This window comes from Rana temporaria, chromosome 2 (genome assembly GCF_905171775.1).
Source record: "Rana temporaria chromosome 2, aRanTem1.1, whole genome shotgun sequence".
NCBI lineage: Eukaryota > Metazoa > Chordata > Amphibia > Anura > Ranidae > Rana > Rana temporaria.
This window is the reverse complement of record NC_053490.1, coordinates 55,237,970-55,256,117: the sequence shown is the minus strand read 5'-3', so window position 1 is coordinate 55,256,117 and position 18,148 is coordinate 55,237,970. Positions and strand designations below refer to the sequence as shown.

Here is an 18,148-nt window from a genome sequence, read left to right as displayed (position 1 = left end):
AAGTTTGGACACCCCTGATCTAGGCCAAAACGGGTATTTGTGTGAGAGCTAAAGTGGTTAAAATAAATAGGTAGGCAATAGCTTATTATTTGCATCTATACTTTTATGAACTACTGTATATGGATTTCTTTTAATCTCAATGCCACATTTTATGTTTTTTCTTTTTAAGGAAATCTACAAAATTCTCTTATTTCCTATGCCAGGAGCACAAAGAGGATGGTAAAGAGTATGATGGAAGAACATCAAAAATCTATGGAATTCCTCTCCAATCAGGTGCAAATGTCATAAAAAGCAGACAATAATACATGTTTTTTCCCTTTTAAAATAGTATCATAGAATTGTTATAGGAATCTTTAACCCCGGAAGATTTGTCTGCTGAATGACCAGGCAATTTTTTGCGATATGGCACTGCGTCACTTTAACTGACAATTGCGTGGTCATGCGACGTTGTACTTAAACAAAATTGACATCCTTTTTCCCCCCACAAATTTCCCCCACAAAAAAAAAATCGACTATTTTGAAAGAAAAAAAACACAATATTTTTGCTATAATAAATATCCCCAATTTCTTTAAAAAAAATGTTTTTTTCTCAATTTAGGCTAATATGTATTCTTCTACATATTTTTGGTAATAAAAATCGCAATAAGCGTATATTGATTGGTTTGTGCAAAAGATATAGGCCCAGATTCACATACCTGGACGCATAGTTATGCTGGCGTAGCGTACGGAATATACGCTACGCCGACGTAGTGTAGAGCGTAAGCCCGCCTAATTCAAAGTAGGTGGAGTGTGGGCGTGATGCATTTAAATGAAGCGTGACCCCATGCAAATGAAGGGTCGAACGAACGGCGCATGCGCACGCATGATTTAGAATCACGTCGAACATACTCCCTAAGATACGACGGCTCAATGCCTACGGCGTGAACGTAACCTACGCCCAGCCCCATTCACGTACTACTACGTAAACGACGTAAAATACGACGGCTGTTCCGTCGTCCATACCTTTGCATGGGATGCGCCCCCTATAGGTGGAATAACTTTACACCGGACATACGCCTTACGTAAACGGCGTATATTACTGCGACGGGCGCAAGTACGTTCGTGAATCGGCGGATCTCGGTCATTTGCATATTCGTTGCGTAAATCAATGGAAGCGCCCCTTGCGGCCAGCGTAAATATGCGCCCAGGCTCCGACAGCGTAGAAAACTTACGTCGGTCGGATGAAGCCACACTTCAGGCGTATCTTGCATTAAGAATCAGGCGCATAGATACGACGGCGCATCTGTGCACTTACGCGGCATATCTAAAGATACGTCAGCGTAAGTGTTACCTGAATCCGGGCCATAGTGTCTACAAAATAGGGGATAGATTTATGGCATGTGTATTATTTTGATTTTTTTAATAGTAATGCTATGGATTTTTATCGGTACTGCGACATTATGGCGGACACATCGGACACTTTTGACACATTTTTGAGAACCATTGTCATTTATACAGCGATTACTATTAGTGCTATAAAAATGCACTGATTACTGTGTAAGTGTCACTGGCGGGAAAGAAGTTAACACTATGGGGCGATCAAGGGGTTAACTGTGTTCCCTATATGTGTTCTAACTGTAAAGGGAAGGGGACTGACTATAGGAGATAAAAGATTGTTGTTCCCAGCTAGTAGGAACTCACGATCTGTATCTCCTCTCCTCACAGAACAGGGATGTGTGTGTTTACACATATACGTCCCTGTTCTGCCTCTCGTGTCCGCGAACGCTCATGGCCGGTGGTCATCACAAACCGCTAGTCACAAGAATCGGCACCCCACAGTGCAGCTCGCGTGCTCCCCATAAATGTTTTTCTTTTTCAAATATGTAAAAAGTGTGGTATACATTTGTAATCAGCCCCCCTGAGTCAATACTTTGTAGAACCTGGGAATGGAGGAGTGTGGGATTATTACGATGCCAAGATAGAAACCAAACAAATGGAAAAATGGCTAAATGGGCCCAATTTGGACATTTTCATTTAGGGGTGTACTCATTTTTGTGTGTTGAGTCATTTTGAGGGGACAACAAATTTTCATTTTTATACAAGCTGTACACTCACTATTTTACATTGTAGCAAAGTGTCATTCCTTCGGGGGTGTACTCACTTTTGGGAGATACTGTACATGACTAAAACACCCTAATCCACGCTAAGCTGAATCTTTAAAGCCTCGTACACACGATCAGTCCTTCGGACCGTTCTCATCGGTTAACCGGTGAAGCTGACTGATGGTCTGATGTGCCTACACACCATAGGTTAAATAACCGATAGTGTCAGGCCCTGTACACACGAGGAGACATGTCCGATGAAAACGGTCCGTTTTCATCGGACATGTCTCCTGGGAGCTTTTGGTCTGATGTGTGTACACACCATCAGACCAAAATCCCAGCGGACAGAGAACGCGGTGACGTAGAAGACACCGACGTTCTCAAACACGGAAGTTCAATGCTTCCACGCATGCGTCGAATCAATTCGACGCATGCGCGGGATTTCGGTCCGCTGGTTAGACGTACTAACCAGCGGACATGTCCGACGGACAGGTTTCCAGCGGACAAGTTTCTAAGCATGCTAAGAAACTTTTGTCCGCTGGAAACCTGTCCGCTAGGCCAGGAAACCTGTCCGCTAGGCCGTACACACGACCGAACATGTCCGATGACATGTTCGGTCGTGTGTACGGGGCCTCAGAACGCGGTGATGTAAAACACAACGACGTGCTGAAAAAAAGGAAGTTCAATGCTTTAAAGCATGCGTCGACTTGATTCTGAGCATGCGTGGATTTTTAACCGATGGTCGTGCGTACTAACGATCGGTTTTGACCTATCGGTTAGGCGTCCATCGGTTAAATTTTAAAGCAAGTTCCTATTTTTTTGACCGAAGGTTAACTAACCGATGGGGCCCACACACGATCGGTTTGGACAGATGAAAACAGTCCATCAGACCATTCTCATCGGATGGACCGATCTTGTGTACGCGCCTTAGACTTTTGTAAGGAAACCTTTAAATTAACAATGTACCATATTTGACTAAATCTTGCTATGACATATATGAATAGGATCAAGATACATATAAAAATGCAGGGTTAAAGTATAACTAAAGGAAAAATATTTTTTTAGTTTTGGATAGAGTGCAGAGGGAATAGAATGCTTGTCAGTTTTTATTGCTATCTGTACTCCTGTTAAGGATATTCACCCTCTCTATTTGTCCTGTTTACCATTATCATTGAAAGTAAAAGAAAATCCCAAATTTTGGGTTGTCCCCAGAAAAGTAATAGAGGGTAACTCTTCTATATGGGACACTAGTTCTGGTGACCTGGAGGTTCCCCAAGGAATTCCCCTAGCTTACTAGAATTTCCTCTTACTTCCTTTTTGGCTATGGAACAGGAAGTTAAGGGAGATATCCCCAATGGGACACAGATAGCAAAAACAACAAAAACAAATCTGACAGGAGTTATAACACTCCCTTGCACTATCCAAAATGAAAAAAAAAGAAGCTCTGTCTATAGTTCTACTTTAAATGTGTATTGTTGCATACTTTAGTAAAGATATTTACTCATTTTATTGTTGCACCTATAGGTGAGTGAACTAACCAATAAGGTTCTTCTTTTGAATGCAGAAGTCTTGAAAAAACACACAGACCCTTTCATTCACAGACCTTTTCAAACTCACGGTAAGGATAGTCATTTCTAAAAGCAAGATGTTGAAAAATGTTGTGTAGGATATAATATCCCATCAGAGTACTATGGCCTTCATTTATAGAATCACTTAAAGTATATCTAAAGTTAATCTTTTTTTTATTTTTAGTTGTGGATAGAATGGGGAAAAATTAAAATTCCATATTGTGTTTTTTTTTTTTTTTGCCATCTGTCTTTCATTCACTTCCTGCCTCATAGACACGTGAGGATAGGTTTCCCTGAAGACTTGGGTTTTCAGGGATCTCCTAAAAGTGGACAAAGTGGGAGATAACTGGACAGATTAGACTAGTGAGTTCCAGAGGATGGGATAGGCTCTGGAAAAGTCCTGGAGAGGAGAATAAGAGGAGGAGACAAGGGAGCTAGAGAGCAGGAGGTTTTGGGAGGAGTGGAGAAGACGGCTTGGGTGATATTTGGAGATAAGATTGGTGACGTAGCTCAGGGCAGAGTTGTAAATGGCTTTGTAAGTCATTGTTAGTGTTTTGAATTTTATTGAATATATAAATGTAGCGCTGGTGATGGTGAGAAAAACTCAGTATCACACTGAGTACATATAGTTCACTGAATGTGAAACAAACATAAACTAAACAATCAATGCAAATAAATGTGCCAAAAAGTCCATAAAAAAGTAAGGAAAAAAATGACAAACAAATAAATGTCCATCAATAAACCATGTGGGTTGACGCTGTAAAAACATATAACCATGTGGATCATCATGGGGAAAACATTCCTTTCCGGTAGTATAAAATAGATGGAATATGCTTACCAGAACCAGTGGATCTACTTGTCAGCGACATAAGATCATGAAGGCATGGAAAATCCCAAATGGGATCAACTCGACTTGTCTGACGACTCTGAGGCCCGGTACACACGAGCAAACATGTACGATGAAAGCGGTCCGTCGGACCGTTTTCACCGTACATGCCTGCCAGAGGGCTTCTGTACGATGGTTGTACTAAACATCGTACAGAAGTCCGCGCGTAAACACTACGCGGGGCGTGTCCGCGTCGTCGCCGCGACGATGACGCGGCGACGTGGGCGGGCCTGCCATTTAAAGGCTTCCACGCATGCGTCGAAGTCATTCGACGCATGCGAGGGACGGCGGGCGCTCGGACATGTACGGTAGGTCTGTACTGACGACCGTACATGTCCGAGCGGGCAGGATTCCAGCGGACGGTTTTAAAACACGTCCAGGAATATTTGTCCGCTGGGAAAAGGCCCGGCGGGCAAATGTTTGCTGGAATTCGGCCCGCTCGCGCCTACACACGACCGAACATGTATGCTGAAACTGGCCCGCGGACCAGTTTCAGCAGACATGTTTGGTCGTGTGTACGGGGCCTAAGGCCCCGTACACACGAGAGGATCGATCCGCTGAAATGTATCCGTGGACCAGTTTCAGCGGATAGATCCCCTGGTGTGTACGATCCAGCGGATATTTTTCCGCAGATTTTTTCCCCCGGGGATGGATTTCCAGCGGATCAAGATTTCTTAGCATGCTAAGAAATCTATCCGCTGGAATCCAGTCCAGCGGATTGATCCGCTGGTCTGTACAGACTCAGCGGATCAATCCGTCCGATTCTATCCCTCGCATGCGTCGTAATGATTCGACGCATGCGTGGAAGTCCTTATATGACAGCGTCGCGCACGTCGCCGCGTCATCATCGCGGCGACGGCGCGACACGTCACCGCGGAGGGAATTCCGCGGGGATTTTGATCTCATGGTTAGTACAACCATGAAATCAAAATCCGCCAGAGGATTTATCCGCGGAAACGGTCCCCCGGACCGTTTCCGCGGATCGATCCTCTCGTGTGTACTAGGCCTAAGTAGTTGGAACCACAAACTTGGCCTGTTGAGACCCGACAGTCCTCAACTGAAGACCCTGGATGAATGGCGGTCTGGATCGATGGAACTGACTAGAAATAAAGGACAACCGCCCTGCTTCCAAAGGGTGTTGAGAGATGGAAAAGAACCCCCGAAAGGGTTAACAAAGCACGATGGAACAGCTCCAAAACCAATCCCTACGCGTTTCGTCCTACTAGGACTTCTACTGGGGCATCTACGGCATCTAATTTTATTAATTGGGCAATGGGAAACCAGTGTAGAGAGGGGTGGCAGACACTGAATGGTTGGTAAGGTGGATAAGTCTGGCAACAGCATAGGCTGAAGAGGGGATAGCTTGTGGAGAGGTAAAGAGTTACAATAGTGAGGTGGCAAGGATCAAACTGTGTGGAGTTGAAAAACTAAAGAATTTATTAGAGGTGTATGCAAGACAGAAACGTTGTCCTTCTTATTTCTTTACATAGGCTTTGATTGCAGTGATATTAAGGACAATTTTGGAACACTTTCGAAAGCACCAAGTGGAATATATATAATACAGCCTGAAGGAACACAATTTTCATTTGAGGTAATGAAGCTAATATCTTACAGTGCCTACTTTGCTGAAAGAGAAAACATTTGATCGATTGCATTTGAAATGGTTGTGAACCTTACATACTTATGAACTATAGCTATAAGTTATCTGCGCTGATAGGTCACATTTTTCAAAGCAGAGCTATGAGGTTTTAGAGCAGGGTAAAAGTTTGGACTTTGGGTATCATGTTTTGGCTCAGTTTGTGAATTAGACTAGTGTTATGGTCAGAGTTTGGGGGTTTTGTTTCAATTTTTGGGTTAGGTTTAGGAATAGCTTTGAAGGAGTTGGATATGTATTCAGTGTTGGGGAGAGAGAGATGGGTTAAGCATTAAAGGCTTACTTTAGGGATTGGAATAAGTGTCACAGTTAGGTTAGAGCAGAACACCAGAAAAAACTTTTTTGGACCACATGGCTGTGCTGGGTAGGTAAATGTTTGATGTTTATTCATGTTCTTTACATAATGCATGACACGGTCTATATTATTGACACATATATCTGATAATGGGCCTTTAACGTAAAATCTTCATGAGCTTAAAGTGATATTAAAGCTTAGATTTAAAAATAAATAAAAAATAACAAACATGTCATGCTTACCTCCACTGTGCAGTTCGTTTTGCACAGAGTGGCCCCGAACGTCTTCTTCTGGGGTCCCACGGCGGCTCTTACGGCTACTCCCCGCAATAGATAACCCCCTCTGAGAAGCTCTCTCCCGAGGGGGTTACCTTGCAGGTACGCTCCCGTGTCATACACTCGACGCTGAGTGTATGACTCGCCCCACCCTCCCCGGCGGCCGCGTCATTGGATTTGATTGACAGCAGCGGGAGCCAATGGCTGCGTTGCTATCAATCTATCCAATGAAGAGCCAAGAAGCTGTGGAGAAAACGACACGGGAATGGCGCCCACAGAAATTCGGGGCTTAGGTAAGTAGAACGGGGGCTCAGGGGGGCCAGACACTGCAAGGTGTTTTTTCACCTTAATGCATAGGAAGCACTGAGGTGCAAAAACTCGAAGGTGTACAACCCCTTTAAGTGGTTATGTTGTGGATTAATTAATTTCCCTGACACAATTTCTCAAGGAGGAACCCATCCTACCGTTTGATTCAAATTACTATGGTGAGATATATAGATCAGACAAGGAAACTACATCTTACCTTTCCAACATTCACCAGCAGAGAGAGGCTGAGCTTCAGCCTACACAGCTTTATTAAAAGCATAGAATCACAAGGCATACAGTTGATTGGTTCACATCATACATCCACACCCACTCTACCCTCCTCCCCTGTGTGGCTTGCCCTTGGCATGAAGCTTCTCATTGGTCAGTTCATATAGGGGTCTTTCCTATTCCATGTTCTTCTAGAAAATCCATGTGTCATAAAAAGTCCATTGTCAGCTCAGCAAGTTTCCTCCACAAGCTTTGAGTGAAGGGAGGGGAAGGTTAAAGTCCACTTTAGAATGTAGTAGGAAGGAGGGGGGTTTTAAAGTGAAGCCATTTAGGGATGCAGTAGGGGGATGGGCCGGCCACATTTGAAAGATGAGAAGCAGAAGGAGAAAATGGAAGCTGAACTTTCCTTTATCCCTTTTGTATATAAATATACTTAAAAAAACATATTTGACAAATCTTATCAAGGAAAAAATGTTCTAATACACTCATATACATATGTATTATACCATATATCGATCAAGAAATAAAGGAATATAAAACAATATATAAGAATATAAGAAAAGCAACATTTGGCAACATTTAAGTGATTCTAACACTAAATAAAATAGAATTAGCCTAATTTGAAAATAGGGATTTTAGAATCATCCACTACAGTTAAAGTGGTTGTAAACTCCATTAATGAAATTTGACCTAGGCACATAAAGTATATCTGTAGTGTTTACTTATCTCTCTTAAAATCTCTAAGTGCTGTGTCTTTCTGCTGCTCTATTCCTCTGTTATCACTTCTGACAAGTTCTCTGACACAGGAGATAACAGCAACTGGAAATTTGTGTTAGGGAGGGAGCTTAGAGATAGATAAGCAGAGAGTTGGTCTATTTACAGTACAGTACAGCTCTGCATGTTCCCTCGTTCCTCTGCGGAATGGGGGTGTTTGCCTTTCCTCCAATCAGATCTCACACAGTATCCACACCCACTGCTGAATGAGGAAACAAGATTTAGTTCGAATCACTCCCTAGGACACACTTAACCCCTTCCTCGCCCCCTAGTGGTTGACCCCTTCCCTGCCATTGTCATTTACACAGTAATCGGTGCATTTTTATAGCACTGATCGCTGTATAAATGACAATGATCCCAAAATAGTGTCAAAAGTGTCCGATGTGTCTGCCATAATATCGCAGTCACGATAAAAATCGCAGATCGCCGCCATTACTAGTAAAAAAATAATAATAATACAAATGCCATAAACCTATCCCCTATTTTGTAGACGCTATAATGTTTGCGCAGACCAATCAATATACGCTTATTGCAATTTTTTTTACCAAAAATATATAGAAAAAATACATATCTGCCTAATTTTTTTATATATTTTTTGGGGGATATTTATTATAGCAAAAAGTAAAAAATATAGCTTTTTTTTCAAAATTGTCACTCTTTTGTTTATCGCGCAAACAATAAAAACCGCAGAGGTGATCAAATACCACCAAAAAAAAGCTCTGTTTGTGGGGGAAAAAAAGGACATACATTTTGTTTGTTTACAACATCGCACGACCGCGTAATTGTCAGTTAAAGCGACGCAGTGACAAATCGCAAAAATGGACCGGTCATTGGGCAGCCAATTCTTCCGGGGCTGAAGTGGTTAAGCTAGTCTTCTTTTACCTATGTTGGCATTTACTGCTTTTCTCCGTTAAGCAATGATTTTATAAATCTGGGGAATAGTAAGATGAATGCTGCAGTTGAATCTAACCATGGAAATACATTATAGTAACTCTAAACCAACTACTAAATCATATATACTTTAAAATGTTATGTAATTTGAAAAGTAATTTTTAGTTTCTTTAATAGATCCTAAATCTGCAGCTTGTTCATAAAATTCCTGTTTTGGGGTGATAATGTTCTTGCCCAGTCTCCCAACTGCTCTCCTGCATTCTCGCCCTGCTAAATGTGCTTCCAATGGAAACTATAAGGTCCAGGGCCGCTGATAGGGGGGACCACTAGCCCTCCTGTAGAGGGCCCTGGCACACAGAGGGGCCCAGACAGCAGGAGGGTTGGTGGAGAACAATGTGTCTCTCACCCAGGTTTCTCCCTCCTGCCAGCTTTTAGCTGCAGGGTGAGAGACATGGAGGGATAATGAACCTGGCCAACCGCCGCTGAGCTCCTTCCCCTGCCCCGAGAGGGGGTTGCGTTAGGACAGGGGTCTTCAAACTACGGCCCTCCAGGTGTTCAGGAACTACAATTCCCATAATGTTTAGTCATGTCTGTTAATGTCAAAATTTTGCAATGCCTCATGGGATTTGTAGTTCAGCAACAGCTGGAGGGCCATAGTTTGAGGATCCCTGCGTTAGGAGGAGGGATTTATGAGAATATGTCCTAGGAGAGGGATTGAAGAAAGAAGATTTGTGCTGGGAAAGGAGATGCGGGTGATTGTGTACCAGGAGCCAATGAGGGAATTCGGGGCCAATAGGAGGGATTGGGGGAATTGTGCAGGCAGGAGAGATTTGTATTAGGAGGGAGAATTGGGGTGGCATTTGTGTCCATTAATAATGATTTTCATGTATTTTTTTGTGAAAATATTGTATGAATGAATGAAAAACTTATATAGCGCGGCACATGCAAACTAAATCGCCTCTGGGCGCTTGTTGTTCCTGTCTCTCTTGACATCAAAAGAGATGAGTTTTGATCTGTCTTCTGAAGGTCAGGTGGTTTTCCTCCAACCAAATGCTGGTTGGTAAAGCATTCCATAGTCTGGGACCTTGGAGCGCAAATCTTCTTTCTCCTTTGGACTTGAATTTGGCTTTGGGTATCTGGAGCAGATTTTGGTTGGTGGATCGCAGAACGCGATTGGAGTTGTGAACTTTTATCTTTTTGCATAGATATTGCAGAGCCTTCCCATGGATGCACTTATGCGTCAGACAGAGTGCTTTAAAAGCAATTCTGTCTTTTACTGGCAACCAGTGAAGGGATCTCAACGAAGGTGAGATTGATTCCCACGTTTTTTTCTCAGTCACAAGTCTGGCAGCCGTGTTCTGAACGACTTGCAGACGAGAGATTAGGTACTTTGGGAGTCCGAGGTAGAGGGCATTTGCATAGTCCAGTCTGGAGTTCACAATTGTTCCCACCACGACTGCTATGTCTTCTTTAGGAATAAATGGGATAAGTCTGCGTAGTAGGCGCAGCAGATGGTGAGATCCGCTGACTACTGACCCTATTTGTGCGTCCATTGTCATGTAGGTGTCGAAGATGACCCCGAGACTTTTGACTTTGGAGCTAGGGGTGATGATTTGGCCCAGAATGGGCGGAGGTGTCCAGGTTGTTGCCAGTTGATTCTTACGACTGGCGTGAAACAGAAGAAGTTCTGTTTTGGAACTGTTGAGTTTAAGATAATTCTTTGTCATCCAGTTTTCTATCAAAGAGAGGCATGTCTCTAGACTGAGATGATGATCCTTTTTGTTGCAGATGCGAAAATACAGTTGCGTGTCATCTGCATATGAGTGATAAAGTAGTTTTTGGCTACTGATGATTTCAAAGAGAGGGCGAAGATAGATATTGAACAGCACTGGTGACAGAGGGGATCCCTGAGGGACTCTGCATGACACTGTGCGTTTTTCAGAAGTAAAGGTCCCAATTTCACTGTTTGTGATCGGTTTTCCAGAAAGGAGGAGAACCATGATAAATCACCTTCTGCGACTCTGGCTACTTCAGCTAGTCGAGTCAGTAATAGTTTGTGGTCTACCGTGTCGAAAGCTGCGCTTAGGTCCAACAGAACCAGGAGACAAGATTCTCCTTCGTCTGCGGCCTCGAGGGCGTCATCCCATATTTTGAGCAATGCTGTTTCCGTCCCGTGTCCGGGACGGAAACCCGATTGAAATGGATCAAGTAGATTATGGGTATCTAGATGCTGTTGCAGCTGTTGTACCACTACTTTCTCCATTACCTTGAAGAGAACGTTTAGAATACGTTCTGTTATAGAATACCATAGAATACCATATAGAATATAGAATACCATCAGGTGTGTGTGTGTGGGGTTATTGTCAGGTAGGCTGTACCATGATTCCTAACAGCGGCCCTGATAAGGTCTATAAGGGGTTGTGCCAGCACTAGAGTCCAAAGTAAGCAAAACGCAATGCACATTACTTTTTTTGGAGCAAACGTATGGTGGTATGGCTATGCTGCTGCTTTATAAATGGACCCATAATCTACTTTAGTATAAAATATAACAAAAGATATGATCCTGTGTCTGTGAAGCATCCTTTTTTGAGCTAGTGAATCACCCAAAACTTGGATACATTTTTCCATATGATGCACAGTTTAGCATCTCCAAGTATATGATGGTGCCAGCACAAAACGTAAGGGTTTTACAAATAGGAACATTGTTAATGTGTCTTTTATAGCAATGCTTCTGGTGGTAGAAAGCTTGTAATTATGTGTTGACACTAATATTAACAAAAGCCCAGAAAAATAAGGGTGCCAAAACACACATGCAAAGAAAAATGTACCTTTATAGAGAAAACTCTAAAATGTACTTTACAGCTTGATGCTTTACAGTTTACATGATATTATAAACCTATTTCTGCAGAATGTTAATGCTGTCTTTTATTATATTACTATGATGTATACTCTTCTGTAATGTCTTATTAGGCGTTTTGTGACATGGATTACAGAGGAGGAGGATGGACCGTCCTTCAAAAGAGAATTGATGGCACAATTGATTTCCAGAGAACTTGGCTTGACTACATGGAAGGATTTGGAGAACTTTCAGGTAGAGGAATATTGAAAGACTTTTTTGTTATTCCACGTAGGCAAGGTTATAAAGGAGATTTCCGTGGTTATAAAGTACATCTTGGCCAAGATTCACATACCTCGGCGCATCTTTCTGCCGGCGTAGCGCATCTCATATGCGCTACGCCAACGTATCCCAGAGAGGCTAGCCGAGTATTCACAAAGCACTCGCTCCCTACGTTGCGCCAGCGTAACGTAAATTATTCGGCGTAAGCCGCCTAATTCAAAGTAGGTGGACGGTGGGCGTGATCCATTTAAATAAACCGTGACCCCATGCAAATGATGGTCTGAACGAACGGCGCATGCGCGCGCATGCTCAGAATCACGTTGAAGATACTCCCTAGGATACGACGGCTCAATGCCTACGACGTGAACGTAACCTACGCCCAGCCCCATTCACGTACTACTACGTAAACAAAGTAAAATACGACGGCTGTACCGTCGTCCATACCTTTGCATGGGATGCGCCTCCTATAGGTGGAATAACTTTACGCCCGACGTACCCCTTACGTAAACGGCGTATATTACTGCGACGACCACAAGTACGTTCGTGAATCGGCGTATCTCGGTCATTTACATATTCGATGCGTAAATCAATGGAAGTGCCCCTTGCGGCCAGCGTAAATATGCGCCCAAGATACGATGGCGTTGGAAACTTACGTCGGTTGGAGGAAGCCTATTTTCAGGCGTATCTAGTTCTATGGGTACGGCGCAGAGATACGACGGCGCACATTGACACTTACGATTCGTATCTGTAGATACGTCGGCATAAGTGTTTCCTGAATCCGGCTTCTTTTGTTTTAAAGGGAACCTGTTGGTTTATCATATCAGGTCCTGGAGGTTGATCCCAGCAGTGGTGCTAATTCCAAGACAGCGCATGACTTTGTGGTGCCAAGCACATTGAATTTCCTGCTCTGTTATTAGCACCACTCCTGCTGTAGTCTCCTGCTGTAGTATATTTGTTAATGTGTGAGGAACGAAAGGATTCCACATGATTCGATGGTAATGAAAATTATCAACCTACAGTGAGTTCAAAAACACCCTGAAATTCTAATTGAAAAAATTATGCAGCAGGCTAGTCCATTTTGCTGAAATTTCATTGCAACAACTCAATATGGTCCTCAGTAGTTTGTATGACCCCCAAGTGCTTGTATGCATGCCTGACAACATCAGGGCATGCTCCTAATGAGATGATGGATGGTGTCCTGGGGTATTTTCTTCCCAGATCTGGACCAGAGCATCATTGAGCTCCTGAACAGACTGAGGTGCAACCTGGCAGCACCGGATGGACCGAAACATACTGTCCCAGAGGTGTTCTATTTGATTTAGGTCAGGCGAGGGTGGGGGCCATTCAATGGTATCAATTCCTTCATCCTCCAGGAACTGGCTGCATACTCTTGTCATATGAGGCCGGGCATTGTCGTGCACAAGGAGGAACCCAGGACCCACTGCACCAGCGTAGAGTCTGACAATGGGTCCAAGGATTTTATCCAATACCTAATGGCAGTCAGGGTGCCATTGTCTAGCCTGTAGAGGTCTGTGCATCCCTCCATGGATATGCCTCCCCAGACCACCACTGACCCACCAAAAAAACGGTCATGCTGAACGTTATCACAGGTAGCATAATGATCTTCATGGCTTCTCCAGACTCTTTCACGACTGTCACATGTGCTCAGAGTGAACCTGCTCTTATCTGTGAATCACACAGGGAGCCAGTGGTGGACCTGTTAATTCTGGTGTTCAATGGCAAATGCAAATCGAGCTCCACGGTGCCAGGCATCAAACACAGGGCCCACTAGAGGACGTTGGGCCTTTATGCCTACCTCACGAAGTCTGTTTCCGATTGTTATTGTTTGGTCAGAGGCATTCACACCAGTAGCCTTTTGGAGGTCATTTTGTAGGGCTCTGGCAGTGATAATCCTGTTTCTCCTTGCAGAAAGGAGCAGTTACCGATCCTGCTAATGGGTTAAGGACATTCTACTGGACTGTCCATCTCTCCTAGAGTAACTGCCTGTCTCCTGGAATCTCCTCCATGCTCTTGAGACTTCTGGTAATGGCACGTATTGATGTGCAGTCCTGGAGGAGTTGGACTGCCACCTGCAACCTCTATAGCAGTGATGGCGAACCTTGGCACCCCAGATGTTTTGTAAAAACATTTCCCATGATGCTCATCCACTCTGCAGTGTACTTGAGCATCATGGGAAATGTAGTTCCAAAACATCTGGGGTGTCAAGGTTCGCCATCACTGCTCTATAGGGTCCAAGTATCGCTTCGTGCTACCAGTAGTGTCACTGACCCTAGCCAAATGTAAAACTAGTGAAAAACAGTCAGATGAATAGGGAAAAAAATGTCAGTGGCCTCCACCTCTAAAACCATTCCTGTTTTGGAGGTCGTCTCATTATTGCCCATCTAGTGCACCTGTTAATTTCATTAACACCAAAGCAGTTGAAACTGATTAACAACAACCCCCTATGCTACTTAACTGACCAGATCAATATACCAGGAGTTTTATTGACTTGATGCTATTCTCTGATAAAAAAAATTTCTTTTATTTTTTTTGAGCAGTGTTTAAACCCTGGGTTCTGACATGAGAAGAGAAAATGAAAATGCAAAAGACACCAAAGAAATAGCAGAGATTGCAAAAAGGATATTATACTGAAAATGCTTTAGGTAACAAGAGAACAAAATGTGCAATGTGGGTATTGCCCAAATTGCAACGTTAGCATAAAAAACTAAAATTATGTGATGAACCTGACAAAAGAGGCCAGAAAATCTTCAGGGGAACCTTTTACCTCAGGTGCAAGAGGGGGCAGAGGAGACTTTCTGTCGGTCAGCTCCCTTTTTTGATCTGATGCCACAGACAAGAAGCAATCAACAAAACACAATTTGTAAAACCTGAGTGAGAGATCCCCTTTAGGCCTCTTTCACACTGGGGCGGGAGGTGCGGTAGCGGGAAAGCGCTGCCATTTTTAGCGGCGATTTACCGTCATAATTGCGATGGTATTCGGCCACTAGCGATGTGGTTTTACCCCCTGCTAGCGACCGAAAAAGGGTTAATACCGCCGGCAATGCGCCTCTGCAGAAGCGCATTGACAGCGCTATGGCCGCGGTTTCCCATTTCTTTCAATGGGAAGAAGTGGTGGATGAGTTGTAAACACCGCTCCAAAGATGCAGCTAGCAGGACTTTTGGAGCGGTCCTGCTAGCGCACCGCTTCAGTGTGAAAGCCCTCGGGCTTTCACACTGGAGAAACATCAGCCGCTGTTTCAGATCGGTTTGACGAAGTAAAGGGTGGGGTAAAGGTGTCTGCATGCAGTGTCTCTGAATGTAAAATTAAGGATGGGCTTCTGGCCACTCACCAATCCTTGAGATACCAAGGTTCATGGGAAAAGTATGTCCCAGAACAGGCTCTTGAAGGACCTGTGGTCAGATGAAGAATGCCTGACTGGAAACCTGATGACCCAGGGCTTCAGCGGCATCTGTGTGGGCGCAGGTGGGAGTGGCCCCCAAAAAGCCACTGCTGATGAAAGGCTGGTGGCTGGTGATCTGCCTTCAGGATAAGGCTCACTCACGGAAAGGCCCTCTGCGCCATCCAGGCCGTGACCCTCACTCCACCAACCAGGGGAGCCTGGCCTCTTGCTTCTGCAGATGTAGATCACATGTCCCAAGAGGGAGCCCCTTCCCAAAACATTCTATTTATCTACTCATCCAGAATTATTTCCCTCTCCAGCCAGCTGGTAGTTTACAGTAGCATTAGTTCAATCGGAATCCTGGCTTTCCAGACTACTTGTCCCACAATCCCCTGCTTTCAGTAGTGGTCTCTCTCTCTCTGCAGTCAAGAAATTATGCAATGCAGGAAACAAAGCTCAATGTAAATATCAGCAAAGAGCATCCAATGATGGCAAAAGTGAATATAGCTAGCGCCTGGCTACATAATAATAAAAAAAAAGTTAAAGCATTCCCGCCCTCTTCCTGCTGGTGTGCAAATGCAAACACAAGCCTTGGTTCTGCACACATATGTAATCAAGGATTGTACCATATATGTGAGGTATCACTGCGAATGTCAGAGCGAGAGCAATAAATCTCCAGACATCCTGTGTAACTTTAAACTGGTAACCTGTAAGGCTATAAAAGCTTTGCCTATTGATATTTTTAATTGCCATTCTATGGGCCTTTGCAATATTAAAGCGTGACATGTTTAGTATCTATTTACTTGGCATAACATCATCTTTTATATTTTACCAAAAAAAATAATCGGAATTATATTGTGCATTTGCGTTTGAAAAACTGCTGCGCAAATATCGTGTGACATAAAAATATAAAAAATAACACAATGTATAATGTTTGGGGATTCTAAGTAGTTTTCTGGCAAAAAAGATGATGGGCCAGATTCTCATAGATTGGCGTATTTTTGTGCAGGCGTAACCTATCCTATTTACGTTACGCCTCCGCAACTTAGACGGGCAAGTGCTGTATTCTCAAAGCACTTGCTCTGTAAGTTGCGGCGGCGTATCGTAAATAGGCCGGCGTAAGCCCGCCTAATTCAAATTTGGAACAGGGGTGTGTGTTTTATGTAAATAACTTGTGACCCAACGTGATTGACGTTTTTCACGAACGGCGCATGCGCCGTCCGTGGAATATCCCAGTGTGCATTGCTCCAAAGTGCGCCGCAAGGACGTATTGGTTTCGACGTGAACGTAAGTGACGTCCAGTCCCATTCACGGACGACTTACGCAAACAACGTAAAATATTAAAAATTCGACGCGGGAACGACGTCCATACTTAACATTGGTACGCCGCATGTATGCCACCATATAGCAGGGGTAACTTTACGCCGGGAAAAGCCTAACGTAAACGGCGTATCTGTACTGCGTCGGCCGGGCGTACGTTCGTGAATTCGCGTATCTAGCTGATTTACATATTTTCTAGGCGTAAATCAGCGTACACGCCCCTAGCGGCCAGCGTAAATATGCAGTTAAGATCCGACGGCGTAAGAGACTTACGCCGGTCGGATCTAATAGAAATCAATGCGTAACTGATTCTAAGAATCAGGCGCATAGATACGACGGCTCAGACTCAGAGATACAACGGTGTATCTGGAGATACGCCGTCGTATCTCCTTTGAGAATCTGGGCCGATGTTTTTTACGTGTGAAAGAGGATTGTTAGAATTGGCCCAGACTGGAAGGTGTTAAATGGATAAGATCTATTTTTTTTTAACACATTGAGGCAGCATAACAAAGTTTGTTTTACTGTATTTGCAGGGGAATTCTGGTTGGGTCTGAGGAAAACTTTCTGCATTCTGAATCAGAAAAACACGAGTTTCATGCTGAACATTGCCCTGGAGGCTGAAGATGGATCACAGGCGTATGCAACCTATGATAACTTCTGGATTGAAGATGAGAAGACCTCCTTCATAATGCATGTTGGGCGATACTTTGGAACTGCAGGTTAGAAAAATATCGATTTGAGGAACTTTTCATGGATTATTCATACAGTATTACTTGTCTATATTTTATAGTTTTAATGCAAAGCAGAATAAAATCAGCCCAGATTTAGTTAGGCTGATTGCACACTAGTTCTTTTTCACGGATCAATTTATCTTGTCTGCGGCATCTCAACATTGCACGCTATCAGCATAGAGGAGCTTGGTGCAAAATGAGATGAACATGCAGTAAATAGGAGTAAAGAAAGCTGCCCATAGATGTGTTCTTTTTTTTTGATCAACCACAGTGCTGATGGGGAAAAAACCGAAAGGATTTTCCTGTCCACACAAATGAGGTGGATAGAAGAATTCTCACAGCTGTGCTATTGTATTCTGACAGCAGGACTCCCCAGATTTCAGAATACACTGATCATCGCTTCAGCTATTGATAAAATGAACATTTTTCAACATTCCTATTCTAATGATCAACTTCTGCCAAGCAGGAATTGCCATAGATGGATTGACATTTGTCCGGTCCCTGCTGAACTGGTCGAATTTCAATCCATCTATGGCCAGCTTTAGTTTGGAATAGGTTAGTGTTAGGCCCCTTTCACACGGGCGCCTCCGTTCTAAAGGATCCGCTTGCTCCGCGGGGGA

The 18,148-nt window shown here is 43.6% G+C and overlaps 1 protein-coding gene across 1 annotated transcript in view; it reads left to right on the top strand.

The window, feature by feature from the left end:
- Positions 1 to 18,148, top strand: part of ANGPTL5 (angiopoietin like 5) — a 62,414-nt gene that overhangs the window by 28,741 nt on the left and 15,525 nt on the right. The window contains exons 3-7 of the mRNA XM_040340193.1: positions 170 to 273; positions 3,606 to 3,699; positions 6,026 to 6,126; positions 11,929 to 12,049; positions 17,331 to 17,516. Of these exons, the coding sequence (XP_040196127.1) occupies positions 170 to 273; positions 3,606 to 3,699; positions 6,026 to 6,126; positions 11,929 to 12,049; positions 17,331 to 17,516 (606 nt within the window). The remainder of the gene's footprint in view (positions 1 to 169; positions 274 to 3,605; positions 3,700 to 6,025; positions 6,127 to 11,928; positions 12,050 to 17,330; positions 17,517 to 18,148) is intronic.